At 33.6% G+C, this 25524-nt stretch overlaps 1 protein-coding gene across 8 annotated transcripts in view; it reads left to right on the top strand.

Moving 5' to 3' along the window:
• The window catches only part of DMD (dystrophin), a 2057113-nt gene that overhangs the window by 827450 nt on the left and 1204139 nt on the right, over positions 1 to 25524 (top strand). For all 8 annotated transcript variants that reach the window (XM_041741334.1, XM_041741335.1, XM_041741332.1 and 5 more), the window contains 4 exons: positions 8015 to 8194; positions 8501 to 8629; positions 10219 to 10389; positions 23982 to 24104. In XM_041741334.1, coding sequence (XP_041597268.1) covers positions 8015 to 8194; positions 8501 to 8629; positions 10219 to 10389; positions 23982 to 24104 — 603 coding nt within the window. The remainder of the gene's footprint in view (positions 1 to 8014; positions 8195 to 8500; positions 8630 to 10218; positions 10390 to 23981; positions 24105 to 25524) is intronic.

The raw sequence follows: 25524 nt of genomic DNA, 5'->3' as shown, positions 1-25524 counted from the left end.
TAAAGCTCAGTAGCTCTTTCCCTGTATTTTGAAATTCAGTCTATCTCCATTAGAGTGGTGATAAAGAGGGAAAAATTAATATTAAGATTTTGAGGGGCCCCTGGGTGGCTCAGTCTGTTAAACACCCAAGTCTTCATTTCAGCTCAGGTCATGATCTCGGGGTCGTGAGATCGACTCCTGTGTTGGGCTCTGTGCTGGGTGTGGAGCCTGCTTAAGAGTCTCTTTCCCTCTGCCCCTTCCTGCTGCCTGCTCACTCATTCTTGCTCTTTCTCTCTCTCTCTCTCTCTCTCTCTCTCTCTCTCTCTCTCTCTCAAAAACAAAACAATTTTGAAGGAATGGATCACTCCTAGCTGCATGGTTTGGACAACAGAGATGCCTTGAAAAGACTGCAACTGTCATGTTAGTGACAGTTTCTTGATAAGACATTTTCCCCCTTTATACCTTACAAATCTCTGTTAAGGGAGTTTGCCAGATTGAGATCAGAAACCCTGATGTCTATAGAGTAGAAACAGACACTGTGGAAGGAAATGGTAAGGCAAACTAGAACAGATTAGCAGCACCTGGTGATCCCTGGGCTGTCATGACAGGTTCTACCTTCTTGGACTACTACATGGGCTTTAACAATTTCACTTGCCAAGAGAAGGGAAAAATGTGTGTTTTGTTCACTGATGTTTCCCATGCACATAATATAATAATGACCCATAGGGCATGCTCAGTAAATATCCATTCAGTAAAATAAATTGCAATTTAAGAGATGACAATTAAAACATAATGACAAAGCATTTTTTTGAGAAAAGAGAAAAATGCTGATGTGCTTCTAACATTGTGGTAAGTTTTAGAACAAATGGAAACATGAACAATCTGATCAAATACTCCCATTTTATAGATGTGTAAATAGAAGTCTTGGCACGTAGCAATCTGTAATTAAAATCCAGTACTATCTTTGATTTCAATGATTTTTCCCACTATAATTATTGTTAGAAGTCATATTTTCTAGTAATTTTAAGGTTATATAATTCTAAAATGACAAAAAAAGTAATTTGTCATCTACAGTAAGAAAAATATACACAATGTATAAATTTAAAGTGCAGATTAAATAAGTCTGCATGAAAATAATAAAATGAAAATCCTGTGTGCATTTGTCTCATATTATTTCCTATAGTCGGTTGCCACTGGTGTTTAGATTTTAAGAATTATTTGTTAATGTCCTAAAATCACTTTGATTAGTTGGAGATAAGTAAGTCAATTCTCAATATCCCATTATGGCTACAATTATTTAGCATATGAATTGAGCACAAAAATATAACTGTATGAAAGTAAATAATTACATGATTAAATAGAAGTTTATATCTCTAATGATCATTATGTTTGGAAAATGTAAGCTTCAGCAAAGTTTAATCTATATGACTTTCTGATTTAACCACTAGGAGATTTTATGTATTCCTAATTTAGTTTCAGTAGTCAAAAATTCAAAGCCACTAAATAATTCAGCCACATTAAACCCCTTTTAAAATTCACAGTTTTATGTAAAAAATTAAAATGATCAAATATAATTCCCTGGAAAAATTATTTTGGTTCTGTAAAACTTTGAATTCATCAGCTTTTTGGATAGTTCCTGTCTACTGTTTTTCATAAATTGACCATTAGATTTTATTAACAGTAGTGGTGGGATATCAAGAGTTGCCTAAAAGAATCACACATACACACAAATGTTGAATTCAATTCAGGGTGTTAAGTAATGCATAATGACTGATGTCTAAATAGCCACAATAACAAGTCATTGTGATTTTCACTTTGATTTCAGGGACAGATTTTTATAGTATTCAAAATGAGGAAGAACAATGATAAGTTTCCTCAATTTTCTTTCTGCTGTCATTTCAATCCTAAAATGTAATGGCAATCACCCAATAAAATCTTGTGACAGAATGCATCATTTTGTTTTCCAATTGGTTCTCAGCATTGGCTGCACATTGAAATCACCTGGGAAAATTTAAAAGCCTGTCAATGCCTGGAGCATTTCCCCAAAGATTATGACTTAATTGGCCTGAGTATAGCCAGTGTCTCTAATAATTCAGCAAAGTTTGAGAACCACTAGACAATGCAATACAAGTAGTTATAAGTTCTACATTCAGTTTAGTCAGCCATATCCTGTATTTTTTTTTTAAACAATCACCTTTCACAGTTTAAAGAGATCTGGCCTCTGGTCCTAGATTATCTGGATAATTGCTTCAACTCATCACTCCTTTTAGCTATAAAAGCATGAGAACTATTACTTATTTCTAAAGTCTGTTACACTATCATTCCCATGAAAAATTACATATCTTTTTTTAAAGCGAGCATAGTAATTTATCTATGAAGCGAAATAACACTAGCAGACCATTAACTTGGTACAATGAATGCATCAAGCAGCTGTTACTTAGAAAATAGAACATCTGTTAAATGCCATTGGAGTCACTATTCACTGTCATTATAGTTATAGCTATAATTTCTGTTCTGCAAATTCTGCTTTCATGAAATTCTTCTTTAATAGACAATGCATTATTAATAAAAAGTCAATACACATTGCCACAAAATCTACTATTTAATGTTTTATGTGATTTTTGAATTTATCATTATATTATTCCATCACATTAGCCTAATAATAAAATGTGTCCTGAACCTCTAGCCATGACAGAAATGTAAGGACCTATGAAAACAATTAATAACATATTTTATTACATTTAAGACATTAGATTGTATGACATGCCATTGATTTAATTGCAGCTGTTGTGGATCAAAAGAAACACTACCACCTTAAACATAAATACAAATTCTATGTGTCATGTCAATTTCAGAAATCTTAATATGTGACAAATGCATTTTAGAATTCAACAATAATGTAATTTTAAAATTTTCTTCTCATAACTATACTTTGTACCTGAAGGTGAGAGAACTCTTTTCCATTCCTGATGACCAAAAATGGTATGTCTACTTATGTAGACTGACTAAACGCAGAATCCACTTGGGAGGAGAACCTTTTAAAATACCCTTTTGTGTGTGTTAGTTAACCCTTCATCCGTATTAGAGGGAACTTACATAAGAGATTAAGAAAGAGCTAAAATAAACAACAATTAGCATCTTAGTAAAGGGGTAAAGATATATGGAAATGGCATTATGGCACATTTTTTACTAAATGTGTGGTTGAAAGAAGATAGAATCTATGGGACAGGAGACACTTAGAGATTAAAAAGGTTGGGGGTGGGGAGTCAGAATGATAGGAAGTCAGAGAAGTCATCTTAAGAATATAAGCCACTGGAAAATTCCAGGAAAACTTGTGGAAGCCACTGGACCTCTGAAAATATGAGAGCTCAAGCCCAAATGGCCTATGTTTCTCTGCCTCTTTCAGAATATGGGTGTGGATGTGTTTTCTGTGAGACTGGATGATTAATCTTACACTTTTTACTATTTTATCTTTAAATAAAATTAACAAAAATGTTTCCATCACATAATGGTGTGATCATCAGAGACCAACAGAGTTTTCCCAGCCTGCTAACCCATCAAGTGAAGTGAATTGATAAGCTGATGGCTGAATCCTGAACCTCATGCCATTTTAAATTAGACTTGAGTGATTTAACGTTCAGATATGAAGAATGAATCAGAATGCATTTTCCATCCTTCACATGAACACATGAGTATCTTTATTAGGAGAAATTAACCTATGCCACCCGTTTTTTGTTATAAGGAAATTGAAGCAGCATTTGAAAATTGCTGTGGCTAGGAAGAAGTCGACAACAAATTTATTTCTTTGAAATAATGGAAATTAGTGTTTAATATTTCAACTCAATTCTGGAGCTGGTATCAAATGTTACAAATTAAACATATGGACAGTAAAATATGTTAGATTTTATGACAGTTAATATTTAAACCGAGTTCTATTCTTAGCTGATATTTTTTTCTATATCATTAAAAACCCCAGGTGTCAAGTATACAGTTCACATTAAGCTGCTACTGAAGCTCCTGAAATTGGACTTCTGGCCATGTCATAGGTCAAAATAAAATTGAATGTGCATAATTTTGTTTTTTACTGAACCTTAAAATCAACCCCAGAAGCTGTCACAATACTGCAAGATTGAAAAAAAAGTCCTGAAAGTTGGTTTAGTCACTGAATTTGAACTTCTCTATTCAGAAGGGTAGACTGTTCAGAATCTTCTCCATCCCTCACCCAACACTGCAGCCAAAGAAGGCACGGATGCTGATGCTTTTTAAGAGAAGCGAGTATCATGTTTGTTCAACTCTTTCTCCCCATCTCACCAACCCCATTAAAAACTACATCCCTTAGAGAGACATGAGTGAGAGTATGGAGAGAAAGGCCAAAATGGTAGCTGGAGTTCAATCCAGTGGTTCAGTTCTTAATGCATCAGCAACAATAGACATTCTTATGGTATGGGAAACAATTAAAGCTAGGAGAATGGTTCCTTGATATCATAAAATGTATGTTTTTAGTTTCCGGTAAGTCTCCCATATTTTTCTTGTGGTGGTTTTTGATTTGGACCTTCATATTTTCTTGATTGTTTGGCACTCAGTCTGTAGTCAAACCAAGCCATCCAATCCATAATGGTGAACTTCAGTTTCAAGTATCACCTCTCCCTTAAAGCCATTCATGCTTATCCCAATGATGACTCACCTTTGTCAAAAAAATATATTCTTTCTAATATGATACCAAATTATTTGATTGCATTTTAGCTATTCTCTGCAGCTAAACTGGGTAAAATTAAAGCATGATATGCAAAAGCTAACTCCTACCTAATCTCTGGCAGTGAATGGAACAGTACAGAATAGATATTAAGCATCAAAAGCCAATTCACCAATTAATATTTAATTGAGATCTTCAGAAAGCGAAATCCGTATATTTTTTGAAGTCTAAGATGATAGTTTTGTAAAGTCATACTTTTAATTTAAAAGAAGTCTCTTAGGCAGCCCCAGTGGCACAGCGGTTTAGCGCCACCTGCAGCCCAGGGTGTGATCCTGGAGACCTGGGATCAAGTCCCGAGTCAGGCTCCCTGCATGGAGCCTGCTTCTCCCTCTGCCTGTGTCTCTGCCCCTCTCTCTCTCTCTCTCTCTCTCTCTCTCTCTCTGTCTCATGAATAAATAAATAAAATCTTAAAAAAATAAAATAAGTCTCTTATACACCTGAGGCTAATGTAAAAATATTTTTGGAAAAATAAAAGTCCATTCAATAAGCACAATGTTTTCCCTATTATAGTATTTATAAAAATGATTTAATACCAGTTTGTTCTTGAATGCCAAATGTAACGATTGAACTCTAGGCTTTATTACAGTAAGAGTGGAAAGAGTAAATCACTTTTGGCCGTAAGCAATTAGGGTCCACCACAATAATCACTGCTTTTTTCAAGCTCATGTTCACCATGGTGATAAATTTAATGTCTTTGAGTTCTATCTTATCATACTGGGGAAGCTAAGGTGACACCAGAAATTATCTACACTTCCTGTTTCATTATTTTCATTAACTGAATGAAGTATCCCTGGACATTAAACATTTTCTCTTGAAATTAGCAGTAGAATTTTGGCAGATGTTTAATCCATAATAGTTGGTTGTGATCCATGAACTTTTTGCAACAATATTTCCTAAGTTCAAAACTTCTAACCCTCCTGAGATTTGGAAATTTCCATTGCTTTTTTTTTTTTTTCTTTTTTTTTTTTCTTTTTTTTTTTTTCTTTTTCCATTGCTTTTAATTGCATTGCCTGGCATAGAAGAGACAAATGTCAGTGTATACGACATTTTTTTTTTTTATGTCAAAGCCAAAACATAGTGTCATCTTTAAGACATTTTAGGAGATAATTATAAATCCAAATAGAAAGCAAGATTAACTAACTTTGTGAGCTGTTACTTTTGCAAATAATTCACCTCTGGTGACAAGCCACTAGTCTAGAATGAATGTGGGAAGGAGGGAATGTTAATTTGCCTATCTCTCCATATCTTTGAAAAAATATATCTTGAGTATAAGTTTTATAAGGACAGAGACTTTCTCTGTCATTTTATTCACAGTGCCTAGAACAATGGCCACCAGGTAAGGTTGTAATGGTTGTGTTCTACACGAGGATGCAGATGAAAGGAATTAAAGCGCTGTGTCTAGCCCCTGACCACTCACAAGTCAAACTCTGGAGGGGCTGTTATGCAAATGAGGCATTTCTCATAATTTTCTTAAAGACGTTAAGTAGAAGCACCTATGTCACTGCTACAACAATGACCCTTTTAGTAGAAGCTCAGTATCATTTACTATTGATACATGAAGGAATTCCTTCTCTGAACAGCTAAGCTCACCTAAGTACTACTGCTGACACCTACATTGCAGATAACCCTCTACATGATAGGCAGTAAGTGCATTTGGCAATAATTACTTGAATTTAAGATATTTTTCTATTGGAAAAGAAAAATACAAATCCAAAAGAATATCTTAGGATAGGAGAAACAGTATCTTTTGTACACAAATTACTTAATACAGTTTTTTAACCTCATTTATTCCCCCTACTCATGTGATGTGAAAGGCAAAAATAAAATATATATACATAGCACTTTTGAGCGCAACAGGCCTGATGCTGTGAAGGAAAGACAGCCACAGGAACTTTTAAGATTTATTATAGATAGAAAAGTCACTTTGAGAGCATCTTGGAATCAGAGATGAGATATAAGCTGGACTCATAGAGACTCTCGCTGTCCATTATTTAGACCAACTCTGTTACTCTCTGTGCATATTTCATTTGCCTCTTCACAGGTGGGCTCCCTCCTCTTTCTTACTATTCCTGCTCCCCAGTGATTTTTGTCTTACAATGGCTTTGGTTTGCTGTGGTGAAGACATCAGTTTCATTTATAAATGACTTAGCTGATTTGTTATGACAGTTTCTGTATCTTTTAGTTAAATTTCTTGAGAGGATCTGGTCTGGCTTACCTCTTAGTGAATGTCCTACGACTGTATGTGGTTGAGAAAGTGGTGGGGCAGAGGCAGGGAAATGCAAGATGGTCACCTGGTCCACTATGATCTATCACAAGAAAAGGGCTGTAGGTAGAGCGGACAGTAAACATCGGTACTAGGATCAGTTTTTCTATCAACTTTCTACATAATTTCTAATATTAAATGTGCTTGTGCTCCCCCTTAGGAGTTTTCATATTACCTCTTTATTTTCACAGTCCTCTAATTGAAATTAAACATTTTTAAAGTTATGAATGTGAGCAACCAACCCCAATAATAGCAGCAGTTGCTGCGACTTTGCCACCAGTAAAAATGTCAAATAAATTTATATCACATTCTAGCCATTGTATATATTTCAAAAAAACAATTATGGTCATCATTATTATTTAAATTACACTAAAGATCTGCTGCTAGATTATTGTAGTTACACATGTTAGGAGAGAAAACAGATATTAGTATCTTATAAGTTTATTTATTTTTTTATCTTATAAGTTTAAAAAAGGTATTTTGTATATTGTATTTCAGTGGGATTCTTTTCCTTTAAAATCCAGTGGATTTAAATTTGTTTTAAAAAATATTATTATGAGAAAGAGTCCTTAGGTTTCACCACATGCCAGATAGGTTTCTGGCACCACAACACTGAAAATTTCTGCTGTAAAAATTCAAGAGCACAGTAATTGCTAAATTTTCTAAAAACGGTTGCTTATTTGTTGATGCAGTTTTTCAGATCTGTCTTCCCCCAGTACATTTACAAATTAAGTAAATATAAATATGTTTACATGGGTAATATATGTGTTTATCTGTTAAATGAAAATAATCATAAGTAAATAGAAATTTGTCTTGTTTCTGTATACATGTATGTTGATATGGACCCAGTAAGGAAACTGCAATGTATATGGTATGATTTTCACCACTCATTAAGACATATTGAAGGTTTAAATCATTGAAAAATCTTACTGCAGTAACCATACACAAGGCATTTCAAAAGCATTAAATCTTAAGACTACAATATATTACTCCAAACTCAAATACTGTCCTTTTCACAGGCTACTCAGAAAGAGATTGAGAAACAGAAGGTTCACCTAAAGAGTGTCACAGAGGTAGGAGAGGCCTTGAAAACGGTTTTGGGCAAGAAGGAAATGTTGGTGGAAGATAAACTGAGTCTTCTGAATAGTAACTGGATAGCCGTCACTTCCCGAGCAGAAGAGTGGTTAAACCTTTTGTTGGTAAGAGAAGAAGCTGGAGGATTTTCAACCCCTCATCATTATGAGAAAGAAATTATATATGCTTTGAATAATAATATTTGTGTCTGCTAATTTCTCAACTCCACATAAATGGTGGCTCTTAACTGAACACCTGTAACTGTATTTTATTATTTTTCCATGGCTGTGCTGTAATTTATATGGAGATCACACTAATGTGTGATTTACTGATGCCAACTTTTTTGTCTTTTAACATTGTAGAAAGTAGGACAAATCTTTTAAGAATATTGTCTAACCAATGGTATGTCATGGTATGTCTCTAAAATTAAGGAATACCAGAAACACATGGAAAACTTTGACCAGAATGTGGATTACATCACAAACTGGATCATTCAGGCTGATGCACTTTTGGATGAATCTGAGAAAAAGAAACCTCAGCAAAAAGAAGACATACTTAAGGTAGCAAATAAAATATTATGAAAGCAATTTTCTAACTACACAACAATCATGTCGATTATCAAGGACTTCTTAATAATATGAATGAAAAAAGTTCTTCCTCTCTTCCTTCCTCCCTCTCCTCCTTCTTTCCTTCCCTCCCTACTTCCTTAATTCACATGGGAGTTAATGATTTTGAAGAGTTTTGTAATCTGGATATCTGTCCATATCCACCTCTCAGCAAATTACACAAAACGTAAACTATGATGAAGATGGGATTCCAGGATTTATTTTGGTGTCATTTTGCAAATTTCTGCCCATTTGCCTAGTTAGTAGTGTATTCTTACATCAAACACAAGGATCAGTTTCCTGGTATCATTCACACTCTATCTGTTTAAACACCTGAAATCCAATCATCTGGACGTTTTACCTATGCAACGTCCAAATCTTCATAATTAGTAACATTACTGAGCTTATATAAAACTGGATGTTTTTATTTTTAACTATCTGTAAAGTAAACATGGCTTTGTGTTCTCTTTTTGTGTACTGAAAGCAATTATTAGGACATCCTGAGTCATCTTTCTCAAAGGCAACTCAATCTTCATTTTTTTAAAAATGGCACCTATAAAAGGATATAAGAGGTATTATGTGCGAATCTATCTTATTGATGCTATATTATCTCCATTTGATAACACCTTTCTCAATTAAATAGGAAGAGTTGAATTTTAACAAATTTCCTTTAAATTAAGGATTCCGTATTTTGTTTTCCTGAAATAATTGTATTTAACCAGTGAGTTGCTACTTATTGAACGCTAAAAAATTACAGTTTCTGTTTAAACAATTCATTTGTTTCTTTTTTAATGAAACTTGCTATTTTCCAAAGATAATAGTTCATTTTTTAATGAAAAACTGTTGATGTGTTTCAGGCTATCCCCAAAACATATTCTCCGTTTTGTATATGCCTTATTTTGCTTTCTCTTGTCCTTTGACACGTATTTAAGGAATGCCATCTTACAGTGAATTTCCTTCAGGTCTTTGGAATAATAGGACCTGAGGTATTTATTTCACTTATACCCTCTCTGACCCCTTGAGTCAGTCAGAACCTTCCTTACTCCCTCTGTCTGTGACACAGAATCCTTATCTGTTGGAAAATCCACTTTTCCCCATGACACTCAATATGATAAACAAAGGAAACTCAAAAGTACCTGGAAAGGAATAGAAAATTGTTCTTCAGCTATCTTTCCTCCTAAACACATATTAAGGTGGTTCTACAGCCATGAAATTGAGTAGAGTTAAGATAAAATAAGACTAAATATAAAATATGATGATTGTTGCAGGCGACATAGAGAAGTCAGGAAAACATCCCTTGTCCTGCATCAGAAAAAAAAAATAAACATAGACCAAACTTAAACAAGCATGGTGACCTATTTTCCCAAGATCACATACATTCTCAGTCTTCTCCTCTATTTTATGGAAGTTGGCTTTTTCCTCCCTCTTTATACCTCTGCATGTGCTCGTTCTTTCTTTCTCTTTCTCTTTCTCGCTCTCTGGCTCTCTCTCAACTTCCATTTAATTACTAACTTCAAGCCCTGTCTCTTGCTCACGGAATATAGCGTTTAAAGGCTGAAATGAATGACATGCGTCCAAAGGTGGATTCTACACGCGACCAAGCAGCAAACCTGATGGCAAACCGCGGCGACCACTGCAGGAAAGTAGTAGAGCCCAAAATCTCAGAGCTCAACCATCGATTTGCAGCCATTTCTCACAGAATTAAGACTGGAAAGGTAGGAAGATCTGCTCCAAGGTGGAAACTAGTGATAAATGATCTCTTGCGAAGGTTGCGCAGTACTCTGAAGGGGGCAAGCAACCCCCACAGCAAGGTTTTCAAAAAGAAAATGAAGGCCAAAATGTGTTTAAGGAAATTTTACCACTGAATCTCATGGGAGGTCAATCTCTCCCCACTAGACCTCACCAGTCTCCCTGTCTCTCTCTCTCTGTCATTTTTCTTTTCATGTCACAGCTATTCTAGAACTGCATTCTGTACTGGTTTACATATGTACTTTCAGGGGTAACCTACAGCAAAGTAACAAATAGCATGCTGCAGGCCATCAACAACAAAAAAAGCACAAAAGACATCCATCTAAGGAAAGCACTACTGACTTATTTTGCCAAATATAATATTGCTCGTGTGTAATATGGATCAAATATCTAAAATGGGGCCTTGTACATCTCCTGCATGATCTAGGGCATTTGTATCTCTTTATTGGTTGTGCACATATCTGTAAGTGTGTGTATTTAACTTGCTCATGCTAATTGCCGGTACTTACTGTGACAAAACCCATTAGGGACAGCAACATGCTCAAGCCATGAAAATGAATAATTGCAAAGCTTATATATCTTAATTTTGTAATTTTATATGTCTATTTATATTTATTGAATGAAGAACCAGGGGATGTGGAACTTTTGCATGGTAACACTATATTTGTGTAACATTTAATGAAGACAAAATCTTACCTAATAGGTAGCTTGCAAAAATATATAAAAATATATAAATCCAACTCTTTTGAGTGAGTGTCAAATTGCAAGGTAATTACCCCAAATTTTATAAAATGTCGTTTGACACATTTTTCAATATATATGATATGCTTTCACATGCAAAATGTATGTAAAATAAATATATGTATTTACATATGCAGATAATTGCTATAAATAATCTTAAATGAGAAAAACATTATTGAAATATTTGTGAGAAAATATGATGTAATATGTCAGGTAAGTGTTGAGCCCTGGAACAATAGGTGAGCATGTTTGGAAGTTACTTAGAAACATATGGACACCTAATAATAGCATGATTTACAATTGCTATATTTTCTAATGCATTCCAATGTATCACTGTTATATGTACTAGTACATATTTAAAAGAGTTTCTAAAATATATGGAAATGTGATATGAATTTCAACTACTTTATACCCATGAAACATAGTTATCCTTCAGAACTCACCTTCCCAAAACAAAAAGGTTTGGGCTTACCTTAATGCATTGCTTCTTCTTTGTAATTTATGCACTATTTTAAGGAAGCTGTCCTCACCTGGAAAATATCTGAAAGGCTCTAAAATTTATTTTCAGAGCATAATTGTTTTTGGTAACAATTTACTCTGCTGTTTAAGACAATTGTTTTTACTTCTAGGGATTATCATTAGAGTATGTAATACCTAAACAACCAAAGGCTATTTCAGTCATCTTAAAAAATGGATGCTAATACTTCATTACTAGGTTTTGTATCTTTCCTGTCATATGTATCACTAAGCTATAGAATATTTAAGAGAAAACAGGGTATTATTTTCCTGATCCTTTCAACAGTAGATTGAGACAAGTTATATCATTAGATTGTGACTTACAGATCTTGAAAAATGACTAGAATTCAACCTGCACAATAGAAGCTGCCAGACTTAGCATGGCCAAGAGAAGTTTGTGAATTTTCATTCTATATTCTGTACAAAGTTGTTGGTTACTTTCATACCTCATGCATTAGGTGAGCCACTCAATGCACTTCTTTCATTTTCCTTACTGAAGAAGGGCATAAGCGATTTTAAATCAGTATTTTCAATTATAGATTAATTAACAAAAGAATCACATTGTCACTTTTCACAGTACTCCTTTTTCTCTAAAATAATAAAAATGACTGGATACAATAGTGACCCCATTTGGGGGCTTTGAGAAATAATTATACTCTATCATCATAATGAAACCAAAAACCTAGAGATAAAGCTTATTTGACATTTTACTGATTTATTCATTGCATTGTGCTAGTGAGTGTGGAAATATGCAGAGATACAAAAGATAATTAAAAATATCTGTTTATGAACACAAACTTAGTTATTGAAATCATATGACATGCTTAATTAACACTATTGCATCTTCATAAAGATGTTCAATTAATGAAATAATTCCATCAATCACATAGTATAATATGAAGAGCAGTGAACATAAGAGACTGAATCCCAGGCCTAACTTTGTCAGCATTAAAGAGAACATGTGATTTCAATTCCATTTTAGTGTTTGTAAGATAAGGGAGTTAAACTAGATTAGTAGACAAAATTTATATTTGTAAATTTATATTTATTTATATATAAATAGTATCCCACCTCCAATAGTTATTATTTAGAAAAGAATGTATAAAATGGATAGCAGGCGACTTACTGGATGGGTGGATTTCTACTCTTTTATCTTTCTCCGTCCTGTGGTAGGGTTCAGGAGATGCAAGTTATGTCCATAGAACTTGGTGTAAAATTTCTGGTTTAGGATCCCTGGGTGGCGCAGCGGTTTGGCGCCTGCCTTTGGCCCAGGGTGTGATCCTGGAGACCCGGGATCGAATCCCACATCGGGCTCCCGGTGCATGGAGCCTGCTTCTCCCTCTGCCTATGTCTCTGCACCGCCCCCTCTCTCTCTGTGACTATCATAAATAAATAAAAATTTAAAAAAAGTTCTGGTTTAGGTTAACTAAAATTAGGAGTAGTTAGATTAGCCCTTAATAGTTCTTAAGTTTGAAAGTCCAATGATCTTTTACTGATGTAACAATAAATCTAAAATAATGACCTATATGTGTGTTTTCTTATGGAATAGGGTAATTATGGAAGTGCTGGAATTCTCAAGGGTGATTTTTGATCTCAAAGTCAAGCTCCTAATACAGTAGGGCTTATGCATGGTAAAATTGGGTTGGAGTATGCCCTCACATGGTTGAGTCTATGGGCAGGTTTTACTTAGAAGAATAATCTGGGAGAAAATCTACAGTGATAAAGGTAGGTTGGGAATATATATGGGTGGAAAATAGACTCAGTATAGGAACTAACTTTAGGATTGTTTTAAAGGTTAGCTAGGAAGGGCAGTTGAGTAGAGCAAAATTTAACCCTAAAACCTCACGAGCAATTCCTGGATTTGTTGTTTGGTGAGGAATACAAAGTTTATGTCTCCTGCAAGGACTGTTCATGACAAGAAATTGCAAAATCCAGAAGGCAATGAGCAGTGGAGTCCTCAGTTTAGTTTGGTTGAGAACGTGTCCATCAGATGTAGTTCTCTGCGGTGGTAACTTTTAACTATTAATGAGGAATATCATGGTGAAAGGGAAAAGTTCTTCATTTCATGCCACAAACCTTGCTTTGAATGTGATCATGGTAATGACCTCTCAGAGCCATGTTTTTATCTAGAAAAGTAGTCAGATGGTATCTGTCTTATCTTAACCTCAAGATTGTGATAAAGATTAAATGACTGAAGATATGTAAAAGCATACATTTAAAAACCCTACATATTACTATATAGATACAAAATGGTCAAAATCATTAATATCAATAATTATTTCCATCATATGTTAGCCTTGAATGACCAAATTTTTAGAATTGAGACAGAAATTGATCAGAAAAGGTAATGGAGGAATGGCTAATTTCTTTCTGGCTTCTGGGGTCAAGAAGATGTCTTTGCTGTTTCCATTGTAAGGACCAGCCTTACAGATTTATCAAGTGGACTAATATAAGAAATACTAGGAAGTTCTGCCTTTCCCGGAAATGACATGAAATGCTACCTCTTCCCATTTCATTTATCAGTGGTATCTCACTGCTTTAAGAAAGTTTAAACTCTTCTAATCTGTATGAAATCAGTTTGGGAAAATGGCAGCATTAATGGGGATGGTCAGAATTATAAAAATGAGTCAGCGGTAACCTAATCTTGGGAAAAGTCAATGGAATCAATGGGGAAAGACAACATGTCTCAACTCTTTCTGTCTTAGGGCTTCTGAACATGATGACATAGCAGGGTGGTGGTGAGGAAGGTACTGACAGGAAAAGAAGGTGACAAGAAACAGATGCATAGAGGGAAGAAATTAAACAATGTAGTCCTGTTCCTTATGGCAGCTCTACTCCTCCCTCTCCATCTTCTGAGAAGCCAAGTTGGAAAGGGGGTCTGCATTTTGGGAGAGATAATAGTTGAGGTAGATCTTAAAGGACTAATGAAGGAATGGCTGGGAAAAGGGACTGATATGAATGATTTATTACCAATCATGTAGTATTTCAGGTCACAGTGTTTGTTTCTGTGGTACCTGTATTGCTAGCTAAGGTGTGATAAATTCAAGGAGCTTACTGTTTAATAGTGGAGTGAGATATGTTCACAGATATTGGGCCAAGAATGAGTGTATGCTGAGTGAATTTGGCAGCCATTCTAGCAACATAGAGGACGTAACAATTCAGGATAACCTATGAAAAAGCTCAAGAGTGTATAGAGTATTCAATGGAGAGTACATTCAGTTTACTTATGAAATGTAGAGCATGGAGTGTGAAGCTTAGTTGTGGATGATAAAATTGAAAAGGATGATTAGACACAGTGTGAAAAGGTCATGACAACCAGACTAATAGTTTATGCTTGATTCAGTAGGCAATGAGGAGTTCTTAATGTTTTTTTTTTCAATGTACTGTTGAAAGATTAGTCCAACAGTGGTTGTGAAGAGAATTCAGCTGAATAATAACAGCAAGTAGGGAAACCAATTAGGAAGCTGCTGCAATAGTCTAGATGAGAAACATGGAGAACCTCAAATAAAGGAGTATCTCTGGGGAATGAAAAGGAAGTGATAAAGTAGAGCAGCGACTTTCAAACCTTTCAGTACTTGGAGTAATTGTTAAAACACAGATTGCTATCTATCCTCCACCTTCACCACCAATAGAGGTTATGATTCAGTAGGCCTGTGGCCTGATATTTGCATGTCTAAGAAATTTCTAGGTGATATTGATGCTGAAGATCTGGGGACCCACTTTGAGAACCAGTGGTCTAGAGACATTGAGAACTAACCTAGACTTAAATTATTATATGTGAGGGCCAAAAAGATGGTGAGCTGAAAAATGAATCAGGATTCAAGTTTCATTGAGGTTGAAAGTCTGCTTGTTTCAAGAATAAAATATGCATCAAGATATATTTGCCACATTATAATACTTAATTTCAAAATAATGTTGACTAAATAGGTTTATCTAGTCATGTCCTACTAATATAGGCAATTACTTTGTTATAAAATATTATAAAACTTAATATATCATTTAACTATTTAAATTTCTATGGAGCTGAAATGTTAAATTATTGGTCCTACAGTTGGTACTAAGCAAAAGGAAAGTGAACTTGTTTTCTAGGTGTTCAATTCTTTGTTAAGATATATGTGCCAGTGGGGAAAAAAGTTATGTTCCATTAGATATTTTATTTCATATCTTCTTTAATTTCCATAATGGGCCTGAAAATTGCTTTTGAAATTCATGTAGCAGTTTCACTATATGTATTTAGTGTAATTATAACATGAAATTTGGACAATCTGGTATTATATGTGTAAATACTCATAGTTTTGTTGTTATAATGATTACAGTGTCAAATTTTTGACCTCCAATCAGTGTTAGCAGATGCAAAAGTATCGTTCTTTGGACCAGAGACTTTCATACACATGCTCATGCGTGCGTATACACACACACACACACACACACACACACACACACACACAAGGCTTTGAGAAAGCCAGTGCATTTTTCATTTAATTTAGAATATATCAGAGGAAAAACCCCATCTGGTTGGGTCTAATCTATCTTAAATAGTGGCTTTATATGTGAAAAGTAATATATAAATACTTTAATGATAGTTTAGATAGATGTTTTGGCTTTCCTAAACATCAGTGGTAAATAAATAATGCCTCTTATAAATGTGACCTAGAATATCCAAATAAGATTTTTTGGATTTGAAAATTTTAAGTAATACCTAATTTTCAGTAATCAGGTTTATCAATACAAATATATTGATCTTTTTACCCTTTATAGTGTCTTTCTAATTTAACACCTCCTCTCACAGTAGAGAACATGGCCCATTAATTGGTGTGGTTATTCTTGTTTGTATATGTGTATGTGTGTGTATGTGTACATACATAGGTGTACACACACACATATATATATACACACACACACACATTTTAGTAAAATTTTCTACAAAGAAACTATAACAGAAAACATAGATTAAAAACTTTGGTAAAGTTCTACAGGTACTGCATAATTTGTAGAGTACTAAAAATGTAACAATTACATTTATCAAATAATATTAACAAATTAATACCCCTACTGTGTAACACTATACCAGCTAATTTTATTTCACTGGAATAAATAAGAAATGAAATTAGCAACAGGATTCCTATATTAACAACGTTTTTTCACATTTGTAACTTGCTATCTCTTTTTCAAGGTTAATTCTCTTGAAAATTTGGTAACAAACCCTTTTTATAATCATTTCAAATGTTTTCAATGTAGATGTTAATTGAGTTTGTTGAACAGTGTCATTTGCTAGAACTAACTGGGTCTTACTAGCATGACATTTAAAATGCATAAAGCTATTTGGTGATTCTTGATTGTGATCCTTTAAGGAGGAAAACTATTTCTCTAATCAGTCAGCAGATGCAAAAGTGATCATTCCTTGGACCAGGGACTTTCAGATATTTCCAGGGAGCTGTGAGAGCCAGTGAGTTGCCCATGTTCTTACAGTTAGCTTGGTTAGAAAAATGTCAGATCCTGGTTCATAGCTTTGTCCACTTCAGCATACTGACACCCAGCATACTTCATTACCTCTGTTTATATTAGCAGGTATTTATTGTTGGTGTGTTATATGTTAACATAAACATGTCCAATTTCACTTTAAAAAGCAATGATTTCAGTGCACTTCTTTGTATTAAAAACAAAAAGAATTGAAAGCAGAAATGAGAGAGGAAGGGAGAGGGAAGGAAAGGAAGAAATAATACAGTTGTCCAAAGTGTTGTAATTTTGCTCTTAATTTATTTGTCTCCCTCATATATTTTTACAGTGTGATCCTTTCTTCTGTTTCAGCTGCTACTTCTGAACTCATTTAATCATGAGGTTGAGAAATACTCCAAGTTATATTTAACAAAAATTAGGCAGTGGGCTGATTCTTTTACCACCAATATATCTTAACCGACCAATATATTTTATATCTAATTCTGAAAAGTATGGCCATGAGATTAATCTCATCAATTCAAAAGCCAATGTACTGGGTAACGTCCTTTAATTAACTTCACAAGTTTGCGAAGTTACCACATTTTCACATTTTCATCCTGAAAGCATCAAATATAAGCCAGTACCTTACCGAGCTATTAAAAGAATCCAGCCAATATAATGTCACTGTTTTCAGCCAATTTGTTTCATTTTAAAAATTTAATTTCTTATGTTTTTCTGGAGTTTGCTCTTATGAATTTAAAGTAAGTGAATGAATGAATGAATGAATCTATAAACTGTGATTATCTTCATTCTAGATAGGTCTTTTTAATATGCTTATTTCTCTTTGTAAGTTTTCTTTCCTCTCAGATATTTTGATTTGAAATAACCCTTCATATCACATAAGTGGTATGTCTTTTCTGTATCACAGGATGTTACTGGTCATTAAAACTTTATTCCTTTTAGTTTCCATGAATTATCTTATTTTTTATACTGAAATTGTAATGATAAGTAAATTTTCAAAGCTGCAGAATGCAAAGAGGAGACTGATTGATTCAAAGCATTTTTAAAGCAATCTGTAGCACTTAGATTATTTAGTTTCAATTTAGATATTAGTGTTATTTGAATGTAGTGGCCATTTATCATGATTATTGAGATTACATAGTCTATTTTAACAAATGTTTACTTTGCTGTCTGTGTAAACACAGTCATTATTATGTTAGTGTATCTATGCACGTTAGAAGTAATATTTAACTAAAAATAAGGTTACAATTTAAAAATTATAAAGTGTATCTGAGTAATTTGAATGCTTCCAATTTACAATGAATCAATTTGTAATTGATTTTGCCTTTTTCAGTGTGTTATTGTTTGTTAACTTGTTATATAAGTCACCTTAAATGCTAAGACTTTAACAAAGCCTTAAATTTCATTAATCCTAAATCATACAGCAAAGCACAACTAATAGCTGTTAAGCAATCTGAAACATTAAAAAATCAAGGAAAACAAAGTGTTGTCTTTCTCAGTTTCTCTGTCTCTTTCTTTTGTGTCCGTTTATCTATCTGTTTATTAAACTTTCCTATGTCTTACTTTATTTGTATTTTGTATGACTACACAGTCATGTTAAAGCTGTTAAGATGAAAAGGTAAGTAAAAAATTAAATTGTGTAAAACCTAAGCCTGGTTTATACTCTCCCCTACAATATTATAATCTGTGTTTGACTATTTTCTATGTATGCTAAAACCTATCTTATGTGCATTGTCTAACATTGTGTGACTTAATTGTGATTCTAGTTCTGTGGTCATATATTTTCTTTGAATTCACTAGAAGTAATTTACACAATAATTAAGATGACTTACCCACCACTACTTTCAATTTCTTTAAATAATTTATTATAATTCTAAATTTAAAAAGTGGGTGTTATATACTTTATATGTTTTAAACTTTGGTGACTCAAGACTGAGCTATTAAATTATGAGTGCTTGCTTATCATGCATTTATTTTATAAACTTTTATAATAATTCTAAATTAAAGACAACAAAGACCAAGGAATGATATATAAAACTAATTGGTCAGAGAAGTGCGTTCTGTATTAGAATTGTTATGGCCTAATGGTAAACCAGTGAATTATTAAGGAAGCATTAAAATTTTCCCAACTCCTTGGATCTGAACAAAGAGTATTAATATCATGAATGTCAAATGGCTTGTCTTTCCAGCTAATAGTATAGCCAGAATAATTGGGTTTGAGTACTTATGGTTATTTTGTTTGCAAAATTGGTCACAACTTAGTTAATTCAATTAATACATTGGATGTTCTAAAACTGGTAGTTGATATAGTAAGTACTTTTTCTATACAAAAAAAGAGCTATATTTGCTATGGAAAATAGAGTATATAAGATATATTCCAAACTTCAGGGATTAAAAATGTGGTGAGACAAAGCATAAACCATTGAAAATGAAATAACATTATATTCAAATATGTAAGAGATACTGCAGCAGAAAGTAGAGTTACACATTAATTGAGGAATAGAGACTCCTCCTAGAACATGTGGAACCCATTGCCGTAAGTTTTCCTATCCCCAGAAGGCTTCTAGAAAATTCCTCTCAGAGAACATATCTGAATGCTAGTGAGTGAGATGGAAATTATAAGAATTGTCTAAATCCACTAAAATTTATTAACTAAAATTTCAGCCTCTTGACTTTCATTAGTAAGATATTGCTCTTGCGATATATTTCAAACTAATAATGAACTATTTGTTCTTTTCAAAGTCATAGTTCTAATAATTGCTGTTGATCTGTACTGACTAAAAAGGTAACCATGAACCACATATGGCTATTGAACATTTGAAATGTGGCTACTCCAAATTAAGTAGTGTTAGAAGTGTAAAATACATAGTGGTTTTTGAAATCTTAATATGAGAAAGTGAATATAAAATATCTTCTTAATTTTAGATTGATTATAGGCTTATATGATATTTTGGGAAATTAGATAAATAAAAATTATTATAATTAATTTCATCCATTTCTTTTTACTTTTTAGTATGGCATCTAGAACATTTAAAATTACATATATGATTTGCATTATATTTCTCTCTAGCTGCATTACTACAGATTTTTTTAAAAACTTTGAATTCAGAGAATTTACTATAAGTTGATAAATTTTGGGGGAAGTATTCATGTGAAAAGTGTAGCATATACCCTAATACATCATCATCCTCCCTCTGTATATTTTCAGCAATGGGAAACTCACTACTTTAAAATTGGTGCTTTTAAAAAGAAAAAAAAAAGAAACATAGCACTAATCAGTTATTCTTATATTGAACTAAAATTCAGGCTCCAAGTAATTCCTACCCATTGATTCAAGTTATTCAAATCGCTAAACTATGTAATGGCCTTTTTAAACAAATGCATGATAATCTTTGATCAGGAAATCTGGACCCTACATATACTACTAATAAAATCTAAGTTCAAATTACTTAGTTAATTGTTTTGTAGTAGTATTTCCTAAAAGCTATTTGTATCTGCTTATACTGATTTTTGTACTTCGTGGTATCATTGTTTCTAGCATTTGGCCAATTAGGTCTTTTTGATTTTATACAATAGAAGTCGTGTTGTTTAAAATTCTAGATCTTTCAAGAGCTCCTTGAAATATTTATTCTACTACCTCATGAATAGTCATTCCTTTACTTAGGCGATATTCATTTATGAGTGCCTCCTATGTACCAGGAATGACTCCAGGTTGAACAAGACTGAAAAATCCCTTATTTTTATGGGATATTCATGGAACTCATCCTTCTCATTGCATGCTTTTTTACATGCCTTTTCTGTCTTCAAATAATTACTGATGAAAATACTGCACAGAGCTGAACAAATACAAAGCCCTTTGGCACCCTCTTTGAAGCTACCCTCTGCATCAATACAGATTAATTAATCAACAAGTTATGTTGTTCAGAATGATAGAATGTTACCAAACTGAGTCTCAGTTTCTCCATGCTCACCATTAGAACTTAATGATTTTGTCAGTTACCTTGGTAAAATAGAAATGCTGTGTCAACAAGCATTTATTTTATCCTTCATAAACCATATGTTTTCAAAAGATCTTTTAATGGAGTCAATGGATAGGTACAGTTTTGAGAGGAAACAGTAAGAGTCAATATTTATCGAGCAGTTTCTGTATGTAATATGGATACATAAGATTTGGGGAGAAAAGAATAACCCATATTTATTAAGCATTTATTGTATCTCAGACAACATTCTAACTATATTTGATTCTCATAACAGCCCTATGAAGTAGATACTCTTATCTTAATGTTACAAATCATGAAACTGGAACTCAAGGAGGACACATAACTTGTCCAAGGTCCCCCCACTACTAAATGGTGGAGCCCTGATTCAATCTCAGCATTCTCATGAAAGAGCTTAGGGTCTTCACCAGAAGATTATAAAACATCCTAAAGGCCAAGAAGGGGGTCATACCCAGAGTTCACCAAAAGGCCTATAAGAAAGTTTGATATTAGGAGTACTTTAATAAGGCTGGAAAGGTCCTTGGGGCAATGTCAGGGGAAGCCTTGACTATTGTGCTGGAGTTTGGACTTTACTTGAACTAGTTTACTAGAGAAATACCTTCATGAAGGTCATGTTTTTGGAATATATTGACCTGATCACAGTGCAAAGGATGGAACTGGTGACCTGAGGAGATTATACTCCAGTAAGGAGGTTATTGCCATAACTCCTGTGTAAGGAGTATAAGAGATGATATCTCTGGGAATAGAAAGCAAGTAGATCATGGTGAATGAATGCACAATGATCTGATTTAATTAGATATTAGAGTGAAGTGTTGAAAAATAACATGACTCACATGCTAAGACTGGATGACTGAGAAAAATTGTTTTCTATTTACAGAACTAGGGAAGTTGGTGTTGCAAGCAGCTTTAGGGAAAAGACAATGAGCTCATTTCTAGACATGTTGAACCTTAAGTGAGAAATTGGCTGGTTTTTGGAGAGTCTATATTAAAATTCAAAAGTGAGATCCCAGCTAAAGATGAATATCTGGGAGATATTGTGAAAGTTATAGTTAAATTGGGAAGAAAATACAATGCATTAGGCAAGGAGTATTGATAAAGATACATTGAGGCCCAAGTTCTGAATCTTTGAAATTACTCTTTCTATTTGATTATGTGGAGAGAGAGGGTGAGCTAGAGAGAAAGCACACATAGGAGTAAGATAAATCTGCCCCAGAATGGACCCATGTTATTTTGACACCTCAGCACTCAAAGTTATTTTAAAAATACCTATCATTGTATTTTCACATAATTATGTAGAATATTGCAGTTGCTCTAATTATATATTAGCAAATGTGAGCAATTCAATAACACAAAATAGTATCAAATTAATATTGCTTAGTTATGATTTGAAAGTTTGTTCATCTTTTGCTTTTATAATACTTTGAGTAATATGTTTTAAAAGTGTAGAAGTATGTTTATAATACAACAGCAGAAGCATCCCTTAAGCATATTTATAATACTACCATTCTGTACCAGTTCCAGAACCTGCTATGATGTTCCAAATTGCAAATGTTCATTCAGATTTAAAAATAATACTGAAAATAAGTCACTTTTTTAGAAAGAGCCCATATATCCTTCCTCATGTGTATAAAAGGGCCTGGCAGATAAGTGTATATTCATGTTGTGTGTGTAAATCATGTTTTCATGAATAGCATTTGATTATTCACTTCTTCATTAGTAGATATTTTCCTTGAACATTTATCTTTATGATCCTCTAGGAGATGCCGTTTAATAAAGAAAGAGTAAGACTATGACTGTTGGAATGTGATGGGGAACCATAGGTGGGGACCAGACTTTATGCATGCAGTCATCCTGGCATAAGACACTGGGAGTTGTTCCTGAATTGGTTTTACAAATGGGGAAATGTTTAGCTCTGTAAGAAAATAAGATTTCTATATGTCATCTATGAGTTTTCAGAAGCTGTCAGGTATAAAATATTTTTAGTGTTTTAATGCAAAGAAATTGAATAAAGGGTAAAGATCAATAGCATCAATATTTATTTCATTAACAATTTAAACTTTGATAATTAACTCTTGCCTACTCTTTTGAATATATATTTAAATTGCAATGTATTTTTATTGATCACTCCTCTTCAAGTGGCTTTTATAGAAAAAAGAGGTTTTCGAGACTATGGTCAATATGAATTTCAAAATCAAAGAAACTGTGATATTTGTAAGGTTGGAAAACACATATTCAGATTTTTTATGTGAAATATTTTGGGTTTATTCACTTGATTTTTTTGTATGTGTGCTACCAAATGAAGTATTCCTAAGGCAAGCTCATGGCATTGTTTGTCTTATGAGAGCACACCTGTCAAATTTTCCATGCTAAAAATGTCATTTAAAATATCGGAGCAGATTGCCATGTAGTTTTTCTGAGGAGAAGGAGACAATTCTGCATTTCTACCTAAGGTTACTATTACTTGATGAATGAGGCAGTTTCAGATAAGACATATTTACACAAATGGTATTTATATCAGAATATTTTAAATAAGATCAAATTCAACTTTAGAATATTAACAATTAGCTCAATCAACTGTATGGAAATGGACTTTTGTTGAAAGAAGAGAATGACAAATTTCATTATCTTGCATGGATGTTCAGCTCTGATGATGTTAAATGTTTGTCTTTATTTGCATCCTCAGGTACTTTCCCAGTTGTATTTCAAAGCTTTCATAAAATATAATATGGAAACATAAATGCATGTCATTAGTTTAGCAACAGGAGTTTGAACAAATGTAATTTTTTGGGTTTATGTTTCTAATAAAAAGTAATTTTGATTTAAATTAGCACTATCTTTTTTTTTAGGCCTCCATTCCTTTGAAGGAATTGGAGCAGTTTAACTCAGATATACAAAAATTGCTTGAACCACTGGAGGCTGAAATTCAGCAGGGGGTGAATCTGAAAGAGGAAGACTTCAATAAAGATATGGTAAATTGGTTGTGATAAAAGTGTGAATGAACTAGGAGTGAAATGAATAAATATTTGGAAGGAAATTAGATAACTCAAGTCTCCAACTAAATTCTCAGTGCATTCCTTGCACATTTTGTGATTCTAATGATTTATTACAATTGCAAAATATTCTTGTTGAACTTTTATTATGAATGCCAAATTACTGTGGTATGGTCACATAGGAGCACTTGCAGATCCTAATAAGTAGTTCCACAGTTTTGCTTTGACCTGTGCTATTTTCAAACTCAGAGGACAAAATGTAATGGGGGGAGAAGAGTTAAATTAGAAAATAAATTGGAAATTTAATAAGAAACTCAGCCATTGAGGATGGATGATGTTTTGTGTCAGTCTTGATTTGTGTAATAGAATGTTTATTTCAGAGAAGGGTTATTAAACAAAATAGAAAAAGTATTTTTTAAAGTTTACCACACAGTGGTTTTCACAAAAAGTTGATTAAATAGTACACTAGATGTCTAAAATGTGTATAAATTCATGCTGCTTATTTCATGGGAGTAAAGAAACATAACTATCTGGGCTGCTCCCAAACTCATAACATTCTCCTTCAACCCTGATTAATTTCAAAATGTCTGTTACATTTCTCTCTGGCTTGAAGATTTCTGCATCACACCCTTTTTGCTGACTTTTTCTCCTTCCACGTCCTTGTCACAATTTCCTTTTCCCTCTTCCACAGTCATCACCAATATGGCATTTTTACTGTTCCACATATCCTGTTTGAGATTTCTCAGACTTGTATCAATACTAGGGACTTCTCAGACAATGCTTTAAACTGACAGTAAAAGGCAAAATACGAATTTTAGATGGTAGGCATGTGAAGCAGTAGGAAAACTATTTTCCACCAATCTTAGTTGGCCCCGGTATCAATTCTTACTTCCCGAGCTCCCAGAATCAACCAGTACCCCCGTGTATGGGGCTTGGTGGCCTTGCCAACTCAGCTCTGCAAGAGAAAGCCAAGAAGAGGCTTTCCAAAATACTGAGTTACAGCTGTCTCTCCTTCATGTCAAAGAAGAAATCAGGAGGGCACTGAGGTGAGAGAGTCCTGTTCACCTCTTGGGCTATTCACCAACTCTGCCCTATAGCCCTTACCTGCTGTAGTGGAAGAAGCAAAGTGGGTTTCTTTGGTTTTTTGGGGTTTTGTTTGTTCGGTTGGTTGGTTGTTTTTTCCCTCAGCCCTAGGAAAGGAAAGACAAAAAAGGAAAGACTTTCTAAAATAAAGTCTTTCACAGATTATAAACATATGTCTATATTATTTTATTACACTAGTAATTCAAAACCTCTGATAAAAATGTCATTCCTCTGAAAAAAAAATCAATCTTCTGTTACATTTTGCAGTTTAAATATGCATTGCAGAGTTAGATAGGTAGCATTCGAGTACCAGGAA

This window comes from Vulpes lagopus, chromosome X (genome assembly GCF_018345385.1).
Source record: "Vulpes lagopus strain Blue_001 chromosome X, ASM1834538v1, whole genome shotgun sequence".
Taxonomy (NCBI): Eukaryota; Metazoa; Chordata; class Mammalia; order Carnivora; family Canidae; genus Vulpes; species Vulpes lagopus.
The sequence above is the reverse complement of the archived record's forward strand: the minus strand, read 5'-3'. Positions and strand labels throughout refer to the sequence as shown.